We start from the raw sequence: 20,401 nt of genomic DNA, 5'->3' as shown, positions 1-20,401 counted from the left end.
TGCTAATTAATGCCTCCTGGGCTCTTACCTGCCTCAATCACCTTGGCCTTCCCCCTGCCCATGGCTTCTCACTTAATGCAAAACCAGGCCTAGTCACGTAGGCAGGAAGGAGAGATAAGGGGGGAGAGAAGTGGAGAACAAAAGAGACTTTAACCTATAAAAGATGCAGGGTGTGCTCACTTTTTGGGACTTTAGAACATCTGCCATAGCCCCCTTCTTCCTGCCGGGAGAAGTCTGTATTATTACCTTTAAATAAAACCTGCTTAATATGCTTGCCTTGGCTGCTTCTCTAGTGTTCAATCTTCAACATTAGAAGGAGCAGAACTCGTCACTGGTAAATTATTACAGAATTTAGCAATTTTGTTATCTATTTGAACACCTAGAAAAATGTGAATTAATTAAGAAGCCTTTTACCTGGAAAAATGTGAGTTAATAAGTATAAAGGAGCCTTTTTTATTTTTGTTTACCCAATATAAATTAAATCTCATTAATTCACATGAATGAAAGTTATATGGATCCACTTTTATTTTAATTTTAAGATGTGAGCATGCTCATTGAATCACAAGTAAATTTTGAAATCATGTAAATATAGTCATTGTGATACCGCTGTTTACCGGTGACGAGTCCTGCTTCCTCAGGTGTTGAAGTATAACGCCGGAGAAGCACGCCGAGGCAAATGTAGAGTGGAAAATGCAGCTTTATTAAAGAAAAGGAAAAGCAGACTTCTCCCGGGTGGAAGAAGGGGACCCAAAGGCGGAATCCGTGGGATGAGCAAATCTCGTTCTTTTTATGGGTTTCATTCTCCCATTCTTTCCCCTTATCTCTTCCCTTCCTGCCTGCGGGATTAGGCCTGGTTTGCAGGTGAGATGTAAAAGGTGAGAGACGGATGGGGCAGGGGGAGGGTCAAAGTGATTCAGACAGGCAAGGGCCCAGGGGGCATTAATCAGCACTTTCCTGCCTGTAGTCTCTGACAAGGGCAGGTTAATTTGGTTATCAATGGGTTCTGCAGGTCCTTGACATTCCATTCTCCCATTGCAGTCTCCAACTTCCAGAGGCAGATGGCTTGATGGCCTCTATTTTCTCGATCTGACCCGATTTCCTATTTCTACACTAACTGCCTGTCCCCAATTCTGGCTTCAATTGTGTGCACACATTTATAGATCAGTCAAAAAAGGAAATTTTTATAATTTATTGTAAGTGAAGCTACATAGCAATGAACAAACATGCATTAAATACTGATTTAATTTGTCTAAGAATTTAAGATATAATAAGAAAAACTTCAAAATAATTCAGGTTGCTGGTTTTTGTCCTGATTCACCTTTAAAATCATCCCTAAAAAGCAAAAGATTATTCCACCAAAAAGCACAATCAGAACATCTTTTATCAACCTCAGAAAATCTTTTCGTTCCCTTTTTTAAAATTTAAAAAACTTTTTTTTCCCTTTCTGTCTGAGTAGTCTCCTAGTGAGCCTGCAGGCTCCTCCATTTACGTTTCAATGTAAGCCTTCACTGAGACCCTAAGGAGCTAAGAGAGAGAGATTAGTGGTCCCAGCAAAAACTTGATGCTGAGGGCATTTAACCATTTCCTATTTTTAGGACAGGTTTGGATGTCAAAGAAAATCATGAGACCTTATTTTCCAGTACTTTTGAGAATGAAGCTAGTATTCTAAGCTCCTTACTGAGATACGCCATTGACTATTGACCTGATCTGTCCATGGCTTATCCAGCAGTTTGGGGTGAATATTTTTAGGGTTATTTTTCTTTCAGTGACAAACAGATTAAATCTTGTTCCTTAGTTAAGTTGAGATGGTTTTGGTTCTCACATCAGGGCAGCTGTTTCTTGGTGTAGAGTTTTTTAAGGAGGCTGTAGAGAGGCTTAGCTAATTCCCTATACCAGGAATCCAAGGCCTGCAGTATCCAGCTATCCCTAGGAAGCCTCTGTAATGGCCTTGATATTTCTCCGGTGTGATAGCACACAAAGGGTGTCATCTACGTATTAGAGAACAATTACAAATGTTTTATCGCTGAATTTTGTTAAGTCCTTAGCTAGGGTTTGTCTGAACAAGTGAGGGCTATCTCCAAATCCTTGAGGCAACACTGTCCAGGTAGTTGTTACAAAGTCTGAGAAATGTTCCTCTGGCCCCTGCAGAATTTGGCTGTGCTTTAGAGTTTTCTCTCCCTGGGCAGGTAAATCTCTCCATGCTCTTTGAGCACGTGCACTTATTTGAGCATAAGTTTGTAAATCATAAGTCAATTGTTGTTCCAAATCAGCAAATTGTCTTGATCTGATAAGCATATCCAAGGTAATCTGAACTCTACTCAATTTGTCTTCCCTAAGAGCAAGGACCTTTCAAACGTAAATTACTGAAGTCCCACGCTAGCTCCTCCTCCTCTCTATCTGAATGCCCTCCAGTCCTCTGAATAGAAACTTTGCCCTGCCGTCAGGTGTCCCTCTGTCCACATGCTTAGGGCTAGTTTCTGAATCCTTTTCTTTTTTATCAACCACCAATTCCCCCGAAGACAAAGAGGTCCTGGAGGACAAGTATTTCTGACTCTTAGATCTAAAGTCCTTAATAGCATTTCTAAGTTCAGTGATTAATTCTCTGAAAGGAGCAGTCTTGGATGTCTAACGAATAAACGATAAAGCCTTAATGGACGGCAAAAAAAAAAGAAAAAAAAAGACATGAGTGTCACGAGAGCGCTGCATAAAGGAGATGAGACACCATGTGGACCAGAACTGGAAACAAGCCAAGAAAAAGGGTATATAACTCCCCTCTCAGACGGCTCCTCGGCTCAGCCCAGACCTCCTGAGAATCCACGTCAGCCAGGCTCGCGAGCCCCATCCACCATCCACCCGCCGAGACTGCCAAACTCCGCTGCTCTGACGGCTTCACGATCAGCGGGGACCTGCCCGTCCTGGAGCCCCAGACCATGGGCCGGAGAGAGTTCCAAGACCAGCCGTCCTCTGCTCTCCAGCTAAGATAACGTCGCATTCGGGGTCGTCGGAACCGACAAGGCAGAGAGGACTTTGGACTATTTGATTGAGGTGTGTTTATTTGCCATTCGATTTGATTGATGTGTGATGTTAGAAAGATTAAGGTTTTTGTTATCCTGAGTGTATCAAATAAAGCCAATTTGTTTGGAACCAAATTCTAGTCACTCGCCTCTGTGCCGCTGGCGACAATCTTCCAAAGTCCATAAATCAGCACTTTGGTCCAAATACAAGCAAGTCTCTATTACAGTCCAACCTAAATTCCCATAGCCTGCCATTGGGATTCCAATCCCCATGCTATCTCTTCTCTCATCAAGAGGCCTGGCCCTGAGGGGCTCTGCCTGAGCAGGGAGCAGCCAGGATCTCTAGGCTTCCATCCTTCCCCCCAGGGAGCAGAGACCAGGCTGTTTCTGGAGAGCTGGAAGCTGTGGTGGGAACACAAGTATTTAAACTAGGAAGCTCATCTAGTAATTTCCCCTTCTTAAGTTAGAGGTTTTCTCTGAATTCCGGATTAGGATCTTTTCTTCCCAGGATTCTAAACTTTTGTGCTCAGCCAAGTGAGTTCTCAGTCTCATACAGTCACAGAGATGCAGGCAGACTGCCTGATCCAGTCTGCAGTATTCAAAGTGACCAGGTCTCCATTTATGTTTCAAGGACTGAGAGAAGTTGTGTTCTTTCCACTGAATTTTCACTCTGGTTAAGTATTGGATATAGCTGAATAGACCTATTTTTATTTCTCTCTCTGCAGAGAGGGAATTCCCCAGGCTTAACGTCACACAATTAAATTCCCTTTCCTTTCTTACTACTAAACTTATTCACATGCACATACTTCCCACGGGAAAGGGGCCAACACCTTACCTTTCCTCTTTCTTCTAAAATCCTCTCAAGCAGTCACTGTCCGGGTGCCAAATGTGGGGTCTTCTCTGCCACATCCTGCGTGGATGAGAAAAGAGTTAACTGCCAGAGGAGGATGTTAGCTGTATATCACTCAATTACCCAAAAAACTTGCCTACTAGATAAACACACAGAGGCAATACTCCTTTTAAATGGGTGGGGGCATGATAGGTCTGGCCATACCACTCACCTAACTGCCCTGTATTCATGACATACAGTAAAACGGCCAGGACCACATGAAATGCGTGGCTGAGAAGTCTGGACTCAGGCAGGCCGTGCTGGGGACAGAACAGTTCACATTCTGAGCTAAAGGGGTGTGACGTCATCAGATCTACTCTGCCAAGGAGCCCAGGGTCTAAGGAAATGCGACAGGGAAATCGCCTCCTTAGAGTCCCTGGAGGGCTGCCTGCGGCAGACAGGAGAGAGCAGGGGCTTGGTCTCCCTCCCCAGGGTCTGCAGCACCGCAGGAGTCCTAGGAGCTCAGCTTGAGCGCTACAGGGATGAGGGCCTCATCTCTGTCCAGAGCCCAGAGCTCCACAGAACACTGAGTTCACCCGCACGTCTTTGGATCCAGGGAAGGGGCTGCGCCCCAGAGCCCTGGTGCCCATCTGAATCTGTGTGGTTGACTGGTACCTGGGAGGGCTCCCTGGCTTCCCCTGGAACCTGCATGTCCTCAGTCACCAGGACTGAAGCCACTGCTCGGGGTGCAGGTGAGTCTGCAGATGCTCGGGGGGATGCAGAGAGGGAGGACGGCTGAGCCAGCACAGGCTGGGAGAGGGACCCTGCAGGCAGACACTCAGGGGTGACGGGTGGGGCCAGGTTAAACGTCTGGGTGGTCTGAGGCAGAGGGGCTGACCCAGGCTGGGGCTGTCCTGTCTCTGTTGCCTGTCCTTACGTGCCAGTGCACAGGAGAAGGAAGTCCAGGCAGTGGAGGACACAGCCCCTTGGGATCCCCCAAGCAGGGCTGGGTGGCCCAAGTCTCTCTCATCACTCCCAGTGCCCTGAAGGAGAGGGGCTGTGCCTGCAAACTGACCTCCACTCTTGGTGATCCCTGCTGCATGCTGAGCACCAGCTGAGCCTGAGACTAGCAAACTGACCTCCACTCTTGGTGATCCCTGCTGCATGCTGAGCACCAGCTGAGCCTGAGACTAGCAAACTGACCTCCACTCTTGGTGATCCCTGCTGCATGCTGAGCACCAGCTGAGCCTGAGACTAGCAAGCTGACCTCCACTCTTGGTGATCCCTGCTGCATGCTGAGCACCAGCTGAGCCTGAGACTAGCAAACTGACCTCCACTCTTGGTGATCCCTGCTGCATGCTGAGCACCAGCTGAGCCTGAGACTAAGCGGCTAGACAGAGGGTGCTGATGGTGAGTTCTGGAACTTGCCCCGGGAGAGCCAAGGAGGAGCAGCTGCTGGGACCTTGCACGACTGTGAGCAGGAGACGTCCAGTCCAGAGCGGCACAGCAGGAGAGAACATGTCGGCAGAGGCAGGCACCACACCCCAGCCCTGGGGATTCTGGGGCTTTGCGCAGCAGCAGCAGCCACATGGCAGAGCCTGAGGTCGTAGCGATTCTGGCCTTCGCCCCCATGTGTCCGGTGAGCCGGCATCTCCTGCTTGCTCTCTGGAGATTCCCGTGCGAGCAGTGGACGCCTGGGTCGTGCAGGGCACAGGTCCCTCCCTCCCATTGGTCCTCTCCTCACGTGGGAAACCTGGACCACGTCCTGGATCAGGGGGAGGCACTGGGGCAGGGGTGATGGTAACCCCTGGAGTCCCCCAGCCGAAGAGTGAGCCAGCAGGAAATGTGCTGGTAATTTCTTAAATCACCACCTGGCCCTTCCCGTTCAGTTCTTCCTTCAGTGCGTGTCTTCCCTCGCAGATTTCCTCTGAAGAATCACACCGTTATTTAAGGAGTGAGGTTATGCTCAGTGTTCTGCTTGGAAACCTCAGCTAAGTCTCCAACTTGGCTGATGGCAGTACTTCTTCATCATGCAGCATTCATGTGACTCAATCAAACTACAGTATTCAAAAGGCTGTCTCCTACCGCGTCCAGTCCCCGATCACAGCCCCTGCCGCGTGGTGCTTCAAGGACTCCAGAGGCCCAAATCCTCCACCCAGTACTTGAACCAGACCGTCTTCGTGGGCCTTTGACCTTGCTCAGAAGGGCCTTGTGCTAGGTATACTGCTATTGTTGCATCTTTAAACATTTTTTTCCTTGAGGTATTGATGTTTGAACTCAGGACCTCTGCTACCGAGCTGCTTCCCCAGCCCAACTACCTTAACACTCTTAATATTTTAGTCCCTGAACATGTTTTTAAAAAAATTTTTTTATTATTTTTTAAAGTGAATTCTGACAGAATAATGGGAAACAAAGGAGCGTGACCATTGAAAGCATGCACGCCTGACTTTTCTTTTTTTGTTGGGGGTCCTCAGGATTGCACTCAGGGGCACTCGACCACTGAGCCACATCCCCAACCCTATTTTGTATTTTATTTAGAGACAGGGTCTCACTGAGGTGCTTAGTGCCTCACTTTTGCTGAGGCTGGCTTTGAACTCTCAAACCTCCTGCCTCAGCCTCCTGAGCCCCTGGGATTACGGGCAAGCGTCACCGAGCGTGGCCCCCGGACTTTTCTTGCTGCCCAATTTGCATACAGTGTTCACTTTGCAGGGCATTCAGGTGGACTCACAAGGGGGGGATTCCAGCAAGACTCAAGGCCAGCAGGAGAGTGTGAGTATCTGGCAAGGAGTGGGCTGAGCCATGAGATCCAGTCTTCATTCCCACTTAGTGGCTCTGGACCCAGGAATACGCGGTAGGAATCCCGGGTGCCTCCGCACGCGCTTTTCTCTGCCTTAGCAACTCTCTCCTCCTGAAGCGAGGATGTAGGCCGAAGGAGAAGGAGGCTGCCAGCGGGTACCATGGCTTCTTTGTTTTTAGCCCGACTTGCCAGCTACCTTAACATCGGTGCTTCAGCAGGATACGTGAACACCGAGAAGTGAAACAAAAACAAATGAAGTTAGTTCTGTGCAGTTTCCACTGATCTGGTAAAGACAAAATCCGTGCGCATTTAGATGTGAACTGCGGGTTGTATGACTTGTTGGATCAGCATAAAGATTTGCTGCCCAATTTCAAGATAAATGGTGAGATCCACGGTAGTCATTTAAGCTTACAGTGTTCTCATGACAACATTAAACGGCTGACGCTTTCAAAAGGTCAGAGCAGACAGAGATGCTGAGGGGAAAGAGAGCCACGTGAATTGGTGCCTCTGGGACCCAGCCAGGCCCACCGCCCCTGGTGCCAAAGCCAAAGATGAACTCTGCCGACGTCCCAGTCTCTTCCTGAAGCAGCCAGCGGGAGGCAGGAGCAAGCCTCGAGTGCGCGCCCCGGGCGGGGTTCAGGGGTCCTGTGGGATGGCAAAGTGGGTAGTCTAAGGCAGGGGAACGGGGAATGCGGAGCCTGGGTGGTCACCAGGAACCCAACGGTGTGGTTCTCCATGGGACGTGCCTTCAGAAAACCGCAGCCTTAGCCTGGCGTGAGCAGAGGCCTTGCCTCTGATGTCCAAGAAGACAGCCGTTGGAAGCTCTGCAGGCCCAAGGGGAGGGTCAGTGGTTTCCCCTGGTCTGGGGCAGAAAAGAGTGGCTTCCAGGTCCCTGAAAACAGCTTAGGCCACTGTGACCACCGTCACCCACTTGTCCAGGCGTCCCCTACAGCAAAGCTACCCGGCCTCTGGAGTAGGTGCGTCCAGGTCAGCTGGAAGCCGTGGAGTGGGCAGCCTAGAGGGCTTATTCCGGCTCTCCTGGAACGCAGCTCGCTCCTGCATTCTGGAAGCGGACCCGACTTGGGCTCACAGGTCTCAGCCCCAGGCCCATCACAAGATAAAACATAGGTGGGGTAAACGTTATAGAACATGCTTGGCTGAAACTCACATAGTAGGAGCACGCCAGAGAGCCCCTGAGGTGCTGTCCCTGGACTCCGCTTCACCGTCACAGCGCCCTGTGGCGAGTGTCCATCACAAGGGCCTGCCTAATACCCCTGAGGCATGGCTTCAATGGCAGGCTTACTTCTGCCCAGGCAGATGGGTCCTCGCCAGGTGGGTGGGGGACTTGAGGGTGCTCATCAGCCTGATCACTTAGGGGCCCACACGCTCCAGCACCTCTGCCCGGCATGCTGCCGTGCACCAGCCAGCACTTGGGCTTGTCCTTCAAGCTATGGTGGTGGCGCAACCTCCGAGCCTCCGCCTGCTGACTTCCTGTGCAACACCATGTTCACAGTACTGGAAGTGTGTGGTGTAGGCCAGATACCACAGCACTATGCCTCGTAGGAAATAGTGAAGTCACGACCCATTTTAGGTTTATAACTGGTAAGAGAAGTATGGAGAATATAATAATCTAAAATGAATGAGCGGGTAGATGAGTGGGCTATGAAATTAATAATGAGCTAATCCTCTCTCATAGGGAATTTGAATTAAAAAATGTAGAGGATCTCAAATTAAGAAAATTCTTTTCAGCCAGGTGTGGTGGTGCACGCCTGTAATCCCAGCAGCTCAGGAGGCTGAGGCAGGAGGATCAAAAGTTCAAAGCCAGCCTCAGCAAAAGTGAGGCACTAAGCAACTCAGTGAGACCGTGTCTCTAAATAAAATACAACATAGGGCTGGGGATGCAGCTCAGTGGTCGAGTGCCCCTGAGTTCAACCCCAGGTACCCCCTGCCCCCACAAAAAGAAAATTCTTTTCACATCTGCGATTACTCTTTCTTGTAAGAGGGCAAGTCCTGCTCCCCATCACAGAGCTCACCCCAGCGCTGAGGTTGGAGAATCGCCACCCCACGCAGCACTGGGGGCTTTCAGGCGTGGTTTTGCATTCTTGGAGAGCAGGGAGCGAGGTCGTGGGATACATTTGTGTGGGAGCTGGAGGGATCCAAGGAGCCTGGGAGGAAATGTGGCATTTTAAACGGGCCTCTGAGTGTGCACAGGATGGGGGTGCAGAAAGTCAGAGCGTCCAAGTAGCATGAAGCCCTCCATGTTCATCTGTGCTTGGTAGACGACAGGATCTCCCCTTTAAGGCTGAACGGTGTTCCAGTCCAATAATATACCACATTTTCTTTACCCATGGACAAAACCCTGGGTATTTAGGTTATTTTTATGCCTTGACTAATGTGAATGCTGCTGCAATATGTTTAGGAGATGGTGGTTTCTTTTCCTTTGGGTGTGCACTAGGCTATTTGGGGTCTTTTGTGGTTTCATAAGGATCATAGGGTTGTTTTCTACTTTCTACGAATAATGCCATTGGAATTTTGATAAAGGTCACACTGAATCTGTATATTATTTGAGTAGTGTTGCTCTTTTAATGATTTTAGTGTTTCTGATCCATGAACATTGGATATCTTTCCATTTTTTTTTCACCTTCTTCAATATCTTTCATCAATGTTTTATGGGGTCCATCATAGAGATTTCACTTCCTTTCTTAAATTTATACTGCAGTGCTTTCTAAAATGCTATCTTACATGGAATTGTTTCCTTGACTTATTTTTTCAGATACGTCATTTTTGTGTATAAAAATGCTGCCTTTTTAAAATATAGATTGAGGGATAAGTGAAAAGATGAGACACTGAAACCAAAACCTACACACTTACTTATCCCATTCCCATAAAATTGAGCACCACTCCCCAAAAGCGCTAAAGGGATCCAGGGATTGAGGGGAACTACTTTGGAGTTAGACATGCACAGGCCCGAATCTTAATTTCCAGATTATGTAGTCATTGCTTGACTTGTACGAGGCATTTTGTTTTAAAGCATTTATCTTACGACCTTCATGGACTTCAGAGCTTTCTCCTTGCATTCTATATCCCGCCCCGCCCCCCCCCCCCCCCCCACCGTTTGCCTTCTCCTGAAAACAAGAGAGAAACAACTTATTACCATGAGAAAAGTCGCTAGCAGGCAAAATTAGAACTCCACAGGTCTCTGCAGTCTGAGCTCTAGGGACAGGACTGCCCCTTGTTCATGGGCTGTCCCTCTGAGTGATACAGATAACAAATCACGGCTATTCCCAGGAGAGAGGAGCACATTTGTCTCTCTCCAACTCTCTCCTTATTATCATTCTTGTCTTCGAATCTGAACCAGTGGACAAGTCCCCCTACGATCTTGTGGTCGGATACTCAGAGAGAAGAAAAATGACAGGTGGATCAACACTGACAAGAAGGGTATGTATTCAAAGCTTTCCTTCATTTTGTCAGAGACACCTCGAGTGTGTGAGTCCCAGAATCATGACACACAGGACACCGTGATGGTGGTGTTGCGGTTCCAGGCTAGAGTGGGGCTAAGCCCTGGTGGCAGAAGCACCCTGGACTTGAGGGAGCGTGCCGTGCGTGAGAGTCTGCAGGAACTCCCTTCCAAGAACCGCAGGCCTGGGGCACCGTCAGGCGCGGCCCCGGCAAGCGGCCCCCGCTGTTTCTACAGCACCGTGTTTCACCGACCATGTGCAAAATCTTCTCCAGCATGTCACTGGTCACGGGGAAGCAGACAAACAAGGAGAGCTGGCCGTGCAAGCAGTGTTCAGAGCGATCCCGGGATGGGAGAGGGCAGGAGAGATACGGCCCGCAGCAGAGGAGGCCAGCGGAGCTCCTTGCTCCAGGGTAGGTGCCAGGAGTGTGCCCTGACCCTGCCCAACACAGGCCTCGTCCTCAGCTTGGGCGAAGAGGGGCGAGGACATTAGTCAGAGGCGACAGGGATCGGAGAGAGGGAACGGCGCAGTGAGGGGAGGCCCTGGGCGACACTGGGATTGGGCACTCGGTAACGGGCAGTTGCACGTTCTGAGCTCTGCAGCGCGGTGCTGCCCTGGAGCCGGCAGGCATTGCTGGTGCTAAACTGTACCACCTGCCTACAGGAGGAGGCGGGAAGGAAGGAGGCACCCTGGACAGGCCTTTCAGGAGTGACCTCTGGGCCCTGTTCTGCGGGTCGCGTGTTTGAAAGGCGGTGTTTTCCTCCTATGTCGTATATTCCCATAAAGCAGATAAGGAACAATTACAAGATCTGAATTTGGGAGAACCTCCTGAAACTTAGAGAAGGTCTTAAATAAATACACACAAGGCATGTTTCATAAAGAAGTTTATTAGGGCCTCAATTGCAAAACTTAATAATAAACAAGTCTTAGGTAGTTCAGGGACATTATGAGAAAATAAGGATACCTGCACTAGAAATTGCAAGTCTCTGCCAGCTGCCATGTTTTTGCTTGATAGCCATATGGCCTGTTCAAAGCCATGATAGCAAGCTAGATTTAAAACAATACAACCTAAAAATATTTTTAAAATGTAAGATTTTTAAAAGCCCCAAGGTCAAGCAGAATGTGTTGGAAGACATACTTAAGAATTCAGCTTGAGTCAGAAAAAATAATCTTCAATGTTGAATGAACTGTGCTCAGAATGTGGACATAGGAGTGCTCATGACATATTTGTTGAAGGAAGACATTGGTCATGTGAATGAACAGATAATTACTTGTTTGCTAACGGTTATAAAAAACTTTTATCTTGATAATATTCAGAATGAAAAGCAGGCATGGATCATATTGATGCCATGGTGAGCGTTTGGAGAGTGGAGACTGCAAGGCAGCAAGACCCGTGGTGAAGAATTCTGGTAGTCGGAGGAGCACTGCTGCCTCTCCTGGGAAAAGCAGTGCACCGGCCGCCCTGGGCCGCGGGGCCTCCCGCCCGTGTAGGAGCAGAAGCTGCAGGTGACCCTGCACGCCTGGCAGAGGCTCTGTACCATGGCCAGCAGTGAGCAAAGAAGCCAGGGTGGACCCAAGGAGAGAGGAGGCCTGGATCACCAGTGACCAGTGAAGAAGCTGGACGGGGCGTCTGCCGTCCTGGTGGGGAACATCAGGCTGGCAGGAACAGTACTCAACGAAGGCGAGCAAATCTGCTCGGAGCAAACAGCACAGCTGCCGAAACAAGCAACTTTCTAATAAGGCCAGTGTGGACGATCGGGTTGTCGTGGGCAAATGAACATAACTGGCCCAATTAAAATCGGCCATCATTCCCAGAACCCACCTTCCAACATCAGGGAAGAAACCAGGCTTTCTTGGAAGAAGGTGAGGCTGAGTCACTGGCGTGTTTCTGTGGTGTGCAGACAGAATGGCAGAGACACGGATGTAGGTGGCAAGCGTCAGGGCCGGCAAGGGTCCGGGCGGCCCCTCGTCACAGGCACACACTCGGCAGCGAGGACCGCACCCTGCGGGGCGCCACCCTTCACTGTCTTCTTCTTCTGGATCCAGTGGGAAGATGGAGAAAGGAAACCTCACGGCCACGAGGGAGCTCGTGCTCCTGGGACTGCCGGGCTCCTCGGCCCATCCGCACGTCCTGGCCACGCTCTTCCTCTGCATGTACTTGGTTGCCGTGTTGGGAAACACACTCATGGTCCTGGCCGTGCGCAGTGACTCCCGCCTGCATTCCCCCATGTACCTCCTCCTTGGCCATTTGGCCTTCGTCGACGTCTGCTTTGTTTCCACGACCGTCCCCAAGATGGCGGTGAACCTGCTGACGGGCACCTCCACCATCGCCCTGGCAGGCTGCCTTGCGCAGCTTTTCTTCTTCATTTCTTTTGTGAACATGGACAGCCTGCTGCTCTGTGCGATGGCCTACGATCGATACGTGGCCATCTGTCACCCTCTGCGCTATGCCGCCCTGGTGAGCCCGCGGTTCTGCCTGAGGCTGGTGGCGGGGCTCTGGGCTCTCGCTGGCCTCCACGCCCTCCTGCACACCCTGCTGATGGCCCGCCTGTCCTTCTGCGCCTCCAACGTCATCCGCCACTTCTTCTGCGACCTCCACCCTCTCCTGCAGCTCTCCTGCTCCGACGTCTCCCTCAATGTCTTGGTCATCCTCTCGGTGGGGGCCCCGTTGGCTCTCACGCCCCTGGCCGGCATCCTCACCTCTTATGGACTCATCCTCTGCACCGTTCTGAAGCTCACCTCCGCTCGGGGCAAGCAGAGAGCCTTCTCCACCTGCAGCGGCCACCTGTCCCTGGTGGTGCTGTTCTACAGCTCGGCCACCGCCGTCTACTTCAGCCCCGCCTCCCCCCACACGCCTGAGGGCGACGCGCTGTCGGCGGCCGTGTACGCGGTGGTCACTCCTATGTTGAACCCCTTCCTCTACAGCCTCAGGAACAGGGAGGTGAAGGTAGCCTTGCAGAAGGTGCTGTGTGAGCCACTCTCAGCCGCGACCGCCACCCAAGACGGACGCTGATGGTAGAGCAAGGGGCCAAGGCAGGCCTGTTCCCACGTGGCCACCGCAGCAGCCCCCAGAGCAGCTGGTTGCCCAGTGCCTCTTCACGTGGAAAGTGCCTCCAGTGCTTTGTGTGGATCCTCACTGTCCACCGAGCAGACACCTGTGGGCGGAACCCACGCTTTGGACAAGGATGGTGCCTCCTGAGAGGCAGGTGTGGGCCACCAGGGTCCCTGACCAGTGCAGAGCTGCCTGGGCAGGGAGGTGCGGTCCAAGAAATCCATCTCCCAGGATGGGGACAGGACAGGGCCTGCCAGGGCAGTGTCCAAGGTTCAGGGTGGACCGTGGGGCTCCGGCTCCTGTCCAGACCCACAGGTGTGAGCAGCAGGGCTCTGTCTCCAGCACTGCGTCCTCTTGAAGCGCTCTTGGGAATGCCTCCCTGTCTCGGGAACACACCTTCACTCTGCTTTCACTCGACACGCCTCGATGTCCCCATTCTGTCCATTGCATCCTTGTCACGTGTGTGCCTGTCTCTGGCATGGAGGAAGAACACCTTCTGCTCAAATCACCCTCCCTGCCTTATGGGGAGGAGGTTGGCTGACCTACCTGGTGCAGCCCACTGCTGAGGAAGCCATGGATGTCCCTTGTGTGGGAGTAACAGAACCCCCTTCAAGAGGAAGCCTCGCCCCCAAAGCTCTGAGTTTTGTTTTCTCCTGTCTTGCTAATAGCAAATCAATACACAATATGGGAAAAGGGATTATTCCAGAGGTTATCCAGTTGAGTGAACTCTAGATGTGGCTCTGATCCCAAATGCTTGGCGACTCACCCATTCCAGTTCACCTTTGGGAACGTTGCCTTCTCCACAATCAAAATGTCTGCTTCTGCGCCTCTGTGAATGCTCAGGGCAACACACACATCCCGATTTTAAAACCCAGTAGAAATTCACACGTTCCCGAGAAAAAACAAATACATACAGATGCATCTGAAGATCCATTTGAAGAAAAAAATGTTTCTCAAAAAAACAACCAAGGGGTCACATAAACTTCAACTCTTCTAACGTAGTTATCTAGCTTCAATACAGAAAAATAATGTAGGTTCATGAAGGTAAGTAAGTAAGTAAGTAAGTAACGTGTGAGGAGACGGCTTATAACTTGCAGCTTTCCCTGATAAATGCGGGTATTTGCTTCGTATTCTATACCTAAAGAGTAGCTGTCCCAGAAGTTCAAGTCCTGCTTTGCCAGGGATCTAGATGTGGAGATGCCACTGGGCTTAGGTGGTGGGATGACGGGTGGAGAGCTGGGACGCTGCAGGAACGGAGGCGATGTGTGTCAGGCTTTCAGATGTCACTCAGGCTGCTCCTGCCCTGCGTGACGTGTGGCGACGGCTGTTCTGCCAGCAGGTGGCACGGGCGTCATCCTCTCCCTCAGCCTCATCCCCGAGCCAGTGCCCGTCTCTACGCTATTGCACTTCTTCCCACCAGCCGCGAGCCCCTGAAGGGCAAGTGCAGACCACTTAGTAGCTTCCCTGAACCAAAGCAGTGACCTCAACTTAATCGTCTGAGCGTTGTCTTCCCTAGACACCTGAACAGTCAGCCAGAATGGAGGAGCTGTGTGACGGGGGAGGTGCACCTTCCTTTCAAAGGTACTTTGCAGAACGCCACCTGTCTGACCACCAGGAAGGGGGCTCAGAGGACCTGGGACTCCACCGTCCCCTTAGCAGAGGCACAGGGAGCTCTTTGGAGTGCGCTCCTGCTGATCTCACACATTCTTAAAAAAGAAAAGCATGAAATACACGGGTACGAGGACGGAGGAACCAGCAGTGAGTCCTGGGGTGGGGAGAGCAGCCTCTCCACAGAGCGGGGACCCCTTCTTGGCAGAGACTGGGAGGTAAACCAACACCAAGATGCCACTTGGTGAACAAAGAAAAGGAGAAAGGAAGGTGGCATTAACCTGGGTTTTCATGGTACAATGCCTTTGTATGCCTCAGTATTTCTGTGGGACGCGAAGCTCCACTTTCCACTGAGGTGGCAAAGCGGGCTCCTGAGAACTGGGGATTTAAGCAATGTCCTACTTCACTAATAGTCCAAAGGCTACAGATGACTGCAGGACACTGGCAGGTCATGAAGCTGGGGGCCATTTGGTGCAACTCCAGAAGCTTTGTGTACCACACCCAAATGAACCTGAGCCAGATGAAAATGCAGGCCTCCAAGCCACATCGGAGGGTCACTGCGTTGCACAGAAGGATTTGTGTGCGAGGGAGGAGGATGCTCCACTGTTCTGCTTTACAGTGCTCAGGGGTCCTTGAGATGTTTCAGAGGTCGTGTCGTGTACCTGCCAAGTCTAAATCTGTTACATAAGCAACCTGGAGAAGCTAGCCATGGTACCCTAAACGCATTCCAAACATAAGTGGTCTTTCCACTAGAAATCGCCATGAGGAAACTGATTGAAGGCGATTGCAAACACGTTTGACTCCACTGGTTTTTCTTGCCTGTGTCCCCAGGGCAGGGAAGGTTGGCTACTGACTCAGCTTCTAGCAGTTCCTCCTGGATTCTCCTGGGGTGGGCAGATGAGGAGCAGGGGTGCCTAGCTGGCTGTGGGGGATGGTTAGGGGCAGCGTGGGTCTCCACGGCTGCTGGACCCAGGGCGTTTCCTGGTCCCAGCCCCCTGGCTGTCCTTCCCTGTTCTATTAGTACCAAGCTAAGTTACAGTTCTTCCAACAAAGAGAAGATTACACATAACCACAACCAAATCACACAATGCAAAAGTAACCACACGCTTTTATCACAGCCCTGGAAGACACATCACTCAACTTCTGCCACCGTCTACTCTTAATGTGTGCAAGAGTTACATGAAATTGCGTATGGCATTTTTCTATGCCTGATTTCTTGTGCTCAGTACTGTGATTGTGAGATTCATCCATAAAAGAAAACCAAGCTGATTCTCCCTCATGAGAGTACATGCGATATCCTTAGCAAAATACTCGCAACCCAAACTCAGCCTCACATGAAAGGTTCATCCACTGTGCTCAAGTGACCTGTAGTCCCTGGGATGCAGATGGTTCAGTATGTGCAGATCAGTAAACAACATCCAGGTAAAAAAAATGTGTGATTGTCTCAGTGAATGAGACAAGGCTTGGACAAAATGATGTGACAGGCTGACAGATTTGGCTCCATGGAAATGTCACAGGCCAGGCTATGTGGACAATGACTACACAGACTCCACTTTACCCTGAGACTCCCTGTCATGCAGGAAATGCGTCTCCCATGGGAACCCCGCCTCTGTACCCGCCAACAGGTGCTTAGCATGACATGGTTGGCAATACAAAATGATGAAATGGCAATTCTTGTACAGTGAAAAACTGTTCTCTTTTTGATTCCCAGTTTCCTAAACAGTGTATCGTGTTAACGATGATGTCAACAGTGGTTGTCTAGGTGTTAGTAACCGCTCTTTAGTTTGTACCTAAGTAAGGTCATTTTGACCTGCTTCCCCCTCTGCTAACGATTTCAGATCCCATGATGTCAGTTTGTAATTTTGAATCATAGCAACAGACACTTAAGACTGATGTACTAGCTTCTGGTATAAAAGCCCCTGCAGCCCTATGGTCGGGGCTGTTCTCCCAATAGCCATTTTGGGGGCATCGCGTGAGATAGTGGGCCAGCGGGTTAATAAAGACTCTCAGATTTGGACTCCTCGGTGGTGACCGGTCTGTTCTTGAGTTGCGCCCCATAACAAATTCAACATCCTTTCAAAGAGGTGCGGAAGGAAGGCACCTCAGCAAGCACAAAGCTGGTTCCAGCACAGAACCAAGCTGAGCAGGGGAAGCCACCCCAGGCCGGCAGCCCCAAACCTCCTCCAGGAGAGCACTGGAGGCCCTGGCCAGAGAGCCACGGCACAGACAGGGACCCTAGAGGCACCCAGACAAGGCAGGAGGAAGCCACGCTGTCTCACTGAGCACAGGCCCGAATGCAGAGAAGACCCCAGGTGCTCCCCAAGAGCTGTGGGAAGCGGACCAGCCACAGGGACCAGAATTAGCACATAGAAAAGCAGCGTTTCTCTTCCCTCACAAGCACCTATCCAAAAAAGAAATTTAAAACCAACGCCACGTACAAGAGCACCAAAAAATAGAATGCTTAGTTCATCCAAGGATGTACAAGTGAGTGCGGGGAACTCCGGATCACTGGGGAGGGGAAGTGCATCCTGTGCCCGTGGACTGGAGAAGCAGCACTGCTGAAGCGTTGGGGCTGCCCAAACGCTGGGTCTACGTAGGCAATGCAATTCCTATCAGAAGTCCACAGTCATTTTCTCAGAAATGTTGTTAAAAATCTAAACTTCATAAAACCCGAACAGCAAAAAACCTTGAGCAGCCAAAGCAACCTTGTGTGAAACAACAAAGCTGAAGGCCACACACCAGAAAACACATTAGAGAGCAGGAGGAATCAGGCAGCATGGGAGCGGCGGACGGTCAGCAGGCATGCTGACCAGTGGCCAGTACAGGGGCCTGGGAGCAACCCACAGGCTTGTACCAAGAGCACAGCTGGAGGAAAGACAGCCTTCCTTCACCAGCGGTGCTGGGGAGACGGTTCATCCACAGGCAGAAGCATGAGATTGGACTTCCATCACCCCTGGTGTACTGAGCCGGCTCAGAGCGGATCAGAGTCTTACACATAAGGACTGAACTGTGACCTCTAGAAGGACCAGAGACGACAATGCAGCGTCGGTCTGGGAAATGCCATCTTAGACCTGGCTTCCAAAATGCTGGCAGTTAAAGCAAAAATAAACAGAATTACAACAAAATTAGGTTTCTGCAGAATAAGGAAGCAGTTAGTGGAACATTAGGGAGGAAATATTTGCAACTCTTATTTCAGGTATTCAAGACACATAAGGGACTCAAAAACTCTACAGAAAGAAAACAAGTGCTCTGGGTGAGAACTGTACCAAGGGGCGGAGCTCAGAGTAGAGCTTGCCTAGCACGCGGGAGGCACTGGGTTCAGGAAAATAAATCAATAAAATAAAGGCATCGTGTCCATCTACAGCTAAAATACACAACTGTATGAAGGACCTGAACAGGCATCTCAAACACAGCAGAGGAAGGGAGACACGCCCAACGGGGCTGATCACTGGGCTGTGAAACCTCATCCCCACCTGTCAAAACGGTCATCAATGGGAGACAGAGGCAAGGATGGCGAGTTCCAAGTCAGCCTCAGCAACTCTAAACAAACAGCGGAAGGACTGGGGATGTGCTCCAGTGGTTAGCGCCCCTGAGCTCAATGCCAAGTACCAAAACAAACAAACAAACAAACAAAAGGCTGTTATCAAAAAGAGGGGAAGTCAGAGTGGGCAGGAGTGGAGGGAAAGGAGCCCCGGAGGGAATGCAAATTATCACAGCAATTCTGGAAAATGGCAGGAAGTCCTCAAAATGAAGACTCACCCTGTGATCCAGCCACCTCAGGTCTGGTGTTTACCCCAATGTGCCAAAATCGGCAAGTCACAGGGACGTCTGTGGAGTGTGGGTCATTCACAGACGCAGGATGAGGAGCCAGTCCAAGCGTCCATCCGTGGGAGAGGACTCAGGAAGACAGCGTGGTGTGTTTACGCCAGGGCTTTAACACCAGTGGCTTTAAAGAAAGACATTCTGCAACTGGCAACAACATAGATGGAGTCAGAATATCATGCTAAGTGAAGTAAGCCAACCCCAAGGCCTCCTGTCGCACTCGACCTCAACGTGGGCCTGGCAGGAGCCAGGGCAGCTTCCGGGTACCAGAGTCCGACTGCGGGGCAGCCAAGCCCAGCCGCACCAGAGGCAGTTGGACTGTTTGTGAGATCCGTTACACACCAGGGTTGGTATAGCTACTAAATAAACACTGCATATTGCAATATCACTGAGTAAATTTCAGGTGTTCTCCTCACAAATGTGTTAAGTATTTGAGATCATGTATATTTTCATCAGTTTGGTGTGATATTTGTATTCAGAAATCATAACTTTCTAACCCATAAATAACTTTTCAGTATATAATAAAAATGAAATTAAATCTAAAAGGTCAGAGATCATTCTTCCTTGAGTAATTTGGACAAGGTCACACTCCTTTCCAGGTCCCTGTCGCTGTGGGAATGTGCGGATGGTCTAAACTCCTCTCTGCCGTTTTCCCGTCACCAGGGTGCGGGGCCTGCGACGCTCTGCGCATGCTCGGCGCCGGCCTGGCCTGGGGAAGCGCTGCCCTGGCTCCGGGTGCAGGTTCCGTCCTCCGGGGAGCTCCCCGCCTGCTCTCTCACCTCCATGGAAGTGGGTTTCTTTTGGTTTTGTAGCTCTGTCGCTGTGAAGGAGGACTTCCAATGGCCAGAGGCTTGCCTTATGTGCACTAGAGAACGTGGCCTGTGATCATGCGGGTGGGCCCATAGCGAGGGCTGCGTATGGTAAATTTTGCATGCTGGGCATGGAGCCAGGGCCCGGAGGGCCAGCGCTGCTCCCTGCAGTCCTGTCTGTAGGGGGAGTGCCACAGGCAGGGCCGCCGCAGCGCAGGCCTGGGGCCTGGGGACGTCCCTGAGGCCTCCACAGTGCCTCTGCCCTTCCTCTAGGGGGAGAGCGCCCTGACCCTCAGCAAAGGAAGTCCTCAGGGAGCCCCTGTGATGTCCCACAGCAGAGAGCAGCTCTCCCGGGCTGAGGAAATCATAATAAAGCTCACAGGGAGATCCCTGGTCTTCCCTTCCCCACCCCTGGACCACAGGGGAAGAAGGGCACCCACAAAAATCCAAGGTCTGGGTGTCCACAGGTGGCACAGGAGCTGCATGTGGGCGAAGCACACGGGCGGCGGGAGGGTCCCTACGTTGTGCAGGCTGTGAGGCAATTGGGTTCAGTACCTCCCAGCTCTGGTCTGGCTGAAGGGAGACACCAGAGATTATTTGACTAACACTACATTCCTGAAAATCAGCAGGATATACTGTGGAGCATCCGCAGGGAAGAACCGCACCCGCTCCTCCCCACCCTCCGGAGCGGCAGGCCCAGAGCCCCGGTGAGCCTGCTGCTGGGGTGCCCTGGGCCTGGCCGGAGCCCCTCCCAGCTCACTCGCTGACGGGAGGAACAGCTGCAGATTATAGATCCAAACCACAAAATTAAGTATGTGAGTTTGTACATTTGCGTATTATTTTAATGAAAGCATTGATTGGTTTAGGAAATATTTTCTCTCTCTTGGCTGCGATAGCTTGGCAGCTGAAGAACATGGGGCCTGCCTATCAGTTCAGGGATTGAGGTGACCAAAGACAGGACAGAGGAGAAGGGAGGGCCGTGTGACACCAGCCGAGTCCGCCTGCAGGCTCC

At 51.0% G+C, this 20,401-nt stretch overlaps 1 protein-coding gene across 1 annotated transcript; it reads left to right on the top strand.

Annotated features, from left to right (window-relative positions):
* The first annotated feature begins 12,151 nt into the window (after window positions 1-12,151).
* On the top strand, window positions 12,152-13,111 carry LOC124974011 (olfactory receptor 1C1-like). Its single transcript, XM_047537591.1, has one exon. It carries the CDS (start codon window positions 12,152-12,154, stop codon window positions 13,109-13,111), a length of 960 nt encoding a protein of 319 aa, XP_047393547.1.
* The last annotated feature ends 7,290 nt before the right edge of the window (window positions 13,112-20,401 follow it).

The sequence above is a fragment of the Sciurus carolinensis genome, unplaced genomic scaffold (assembly GCF_902686445.1).
Source record: "Sciurus carolinensis unplaced genomic scaffold, mSciCar1.2, whole genome shotgun sequence".
Taxonomy (NCBI): domain Eukaryota; kingdom Metazoa; phylum Chordata; class Mammalia; order Rodentia; family Sciuridae; genus Sciurus; species Sciurus carolinensis.
The sequence above is the reverse complement of the archived record's forward strand: the minus strand, read 5'-3'. Positions and strand labels throughout refer to the sequence as shown.

Bases quoted from the DNA above. Each gene is read 5' to 3' on its own strand.
- LOC124974011 (XM_047537591.1), top strand. From the start codon at position 12,152: ATGGAGAAAGGAAACCTCACGGCCACGAGGGAGCTCGTGCTCCTGGGA.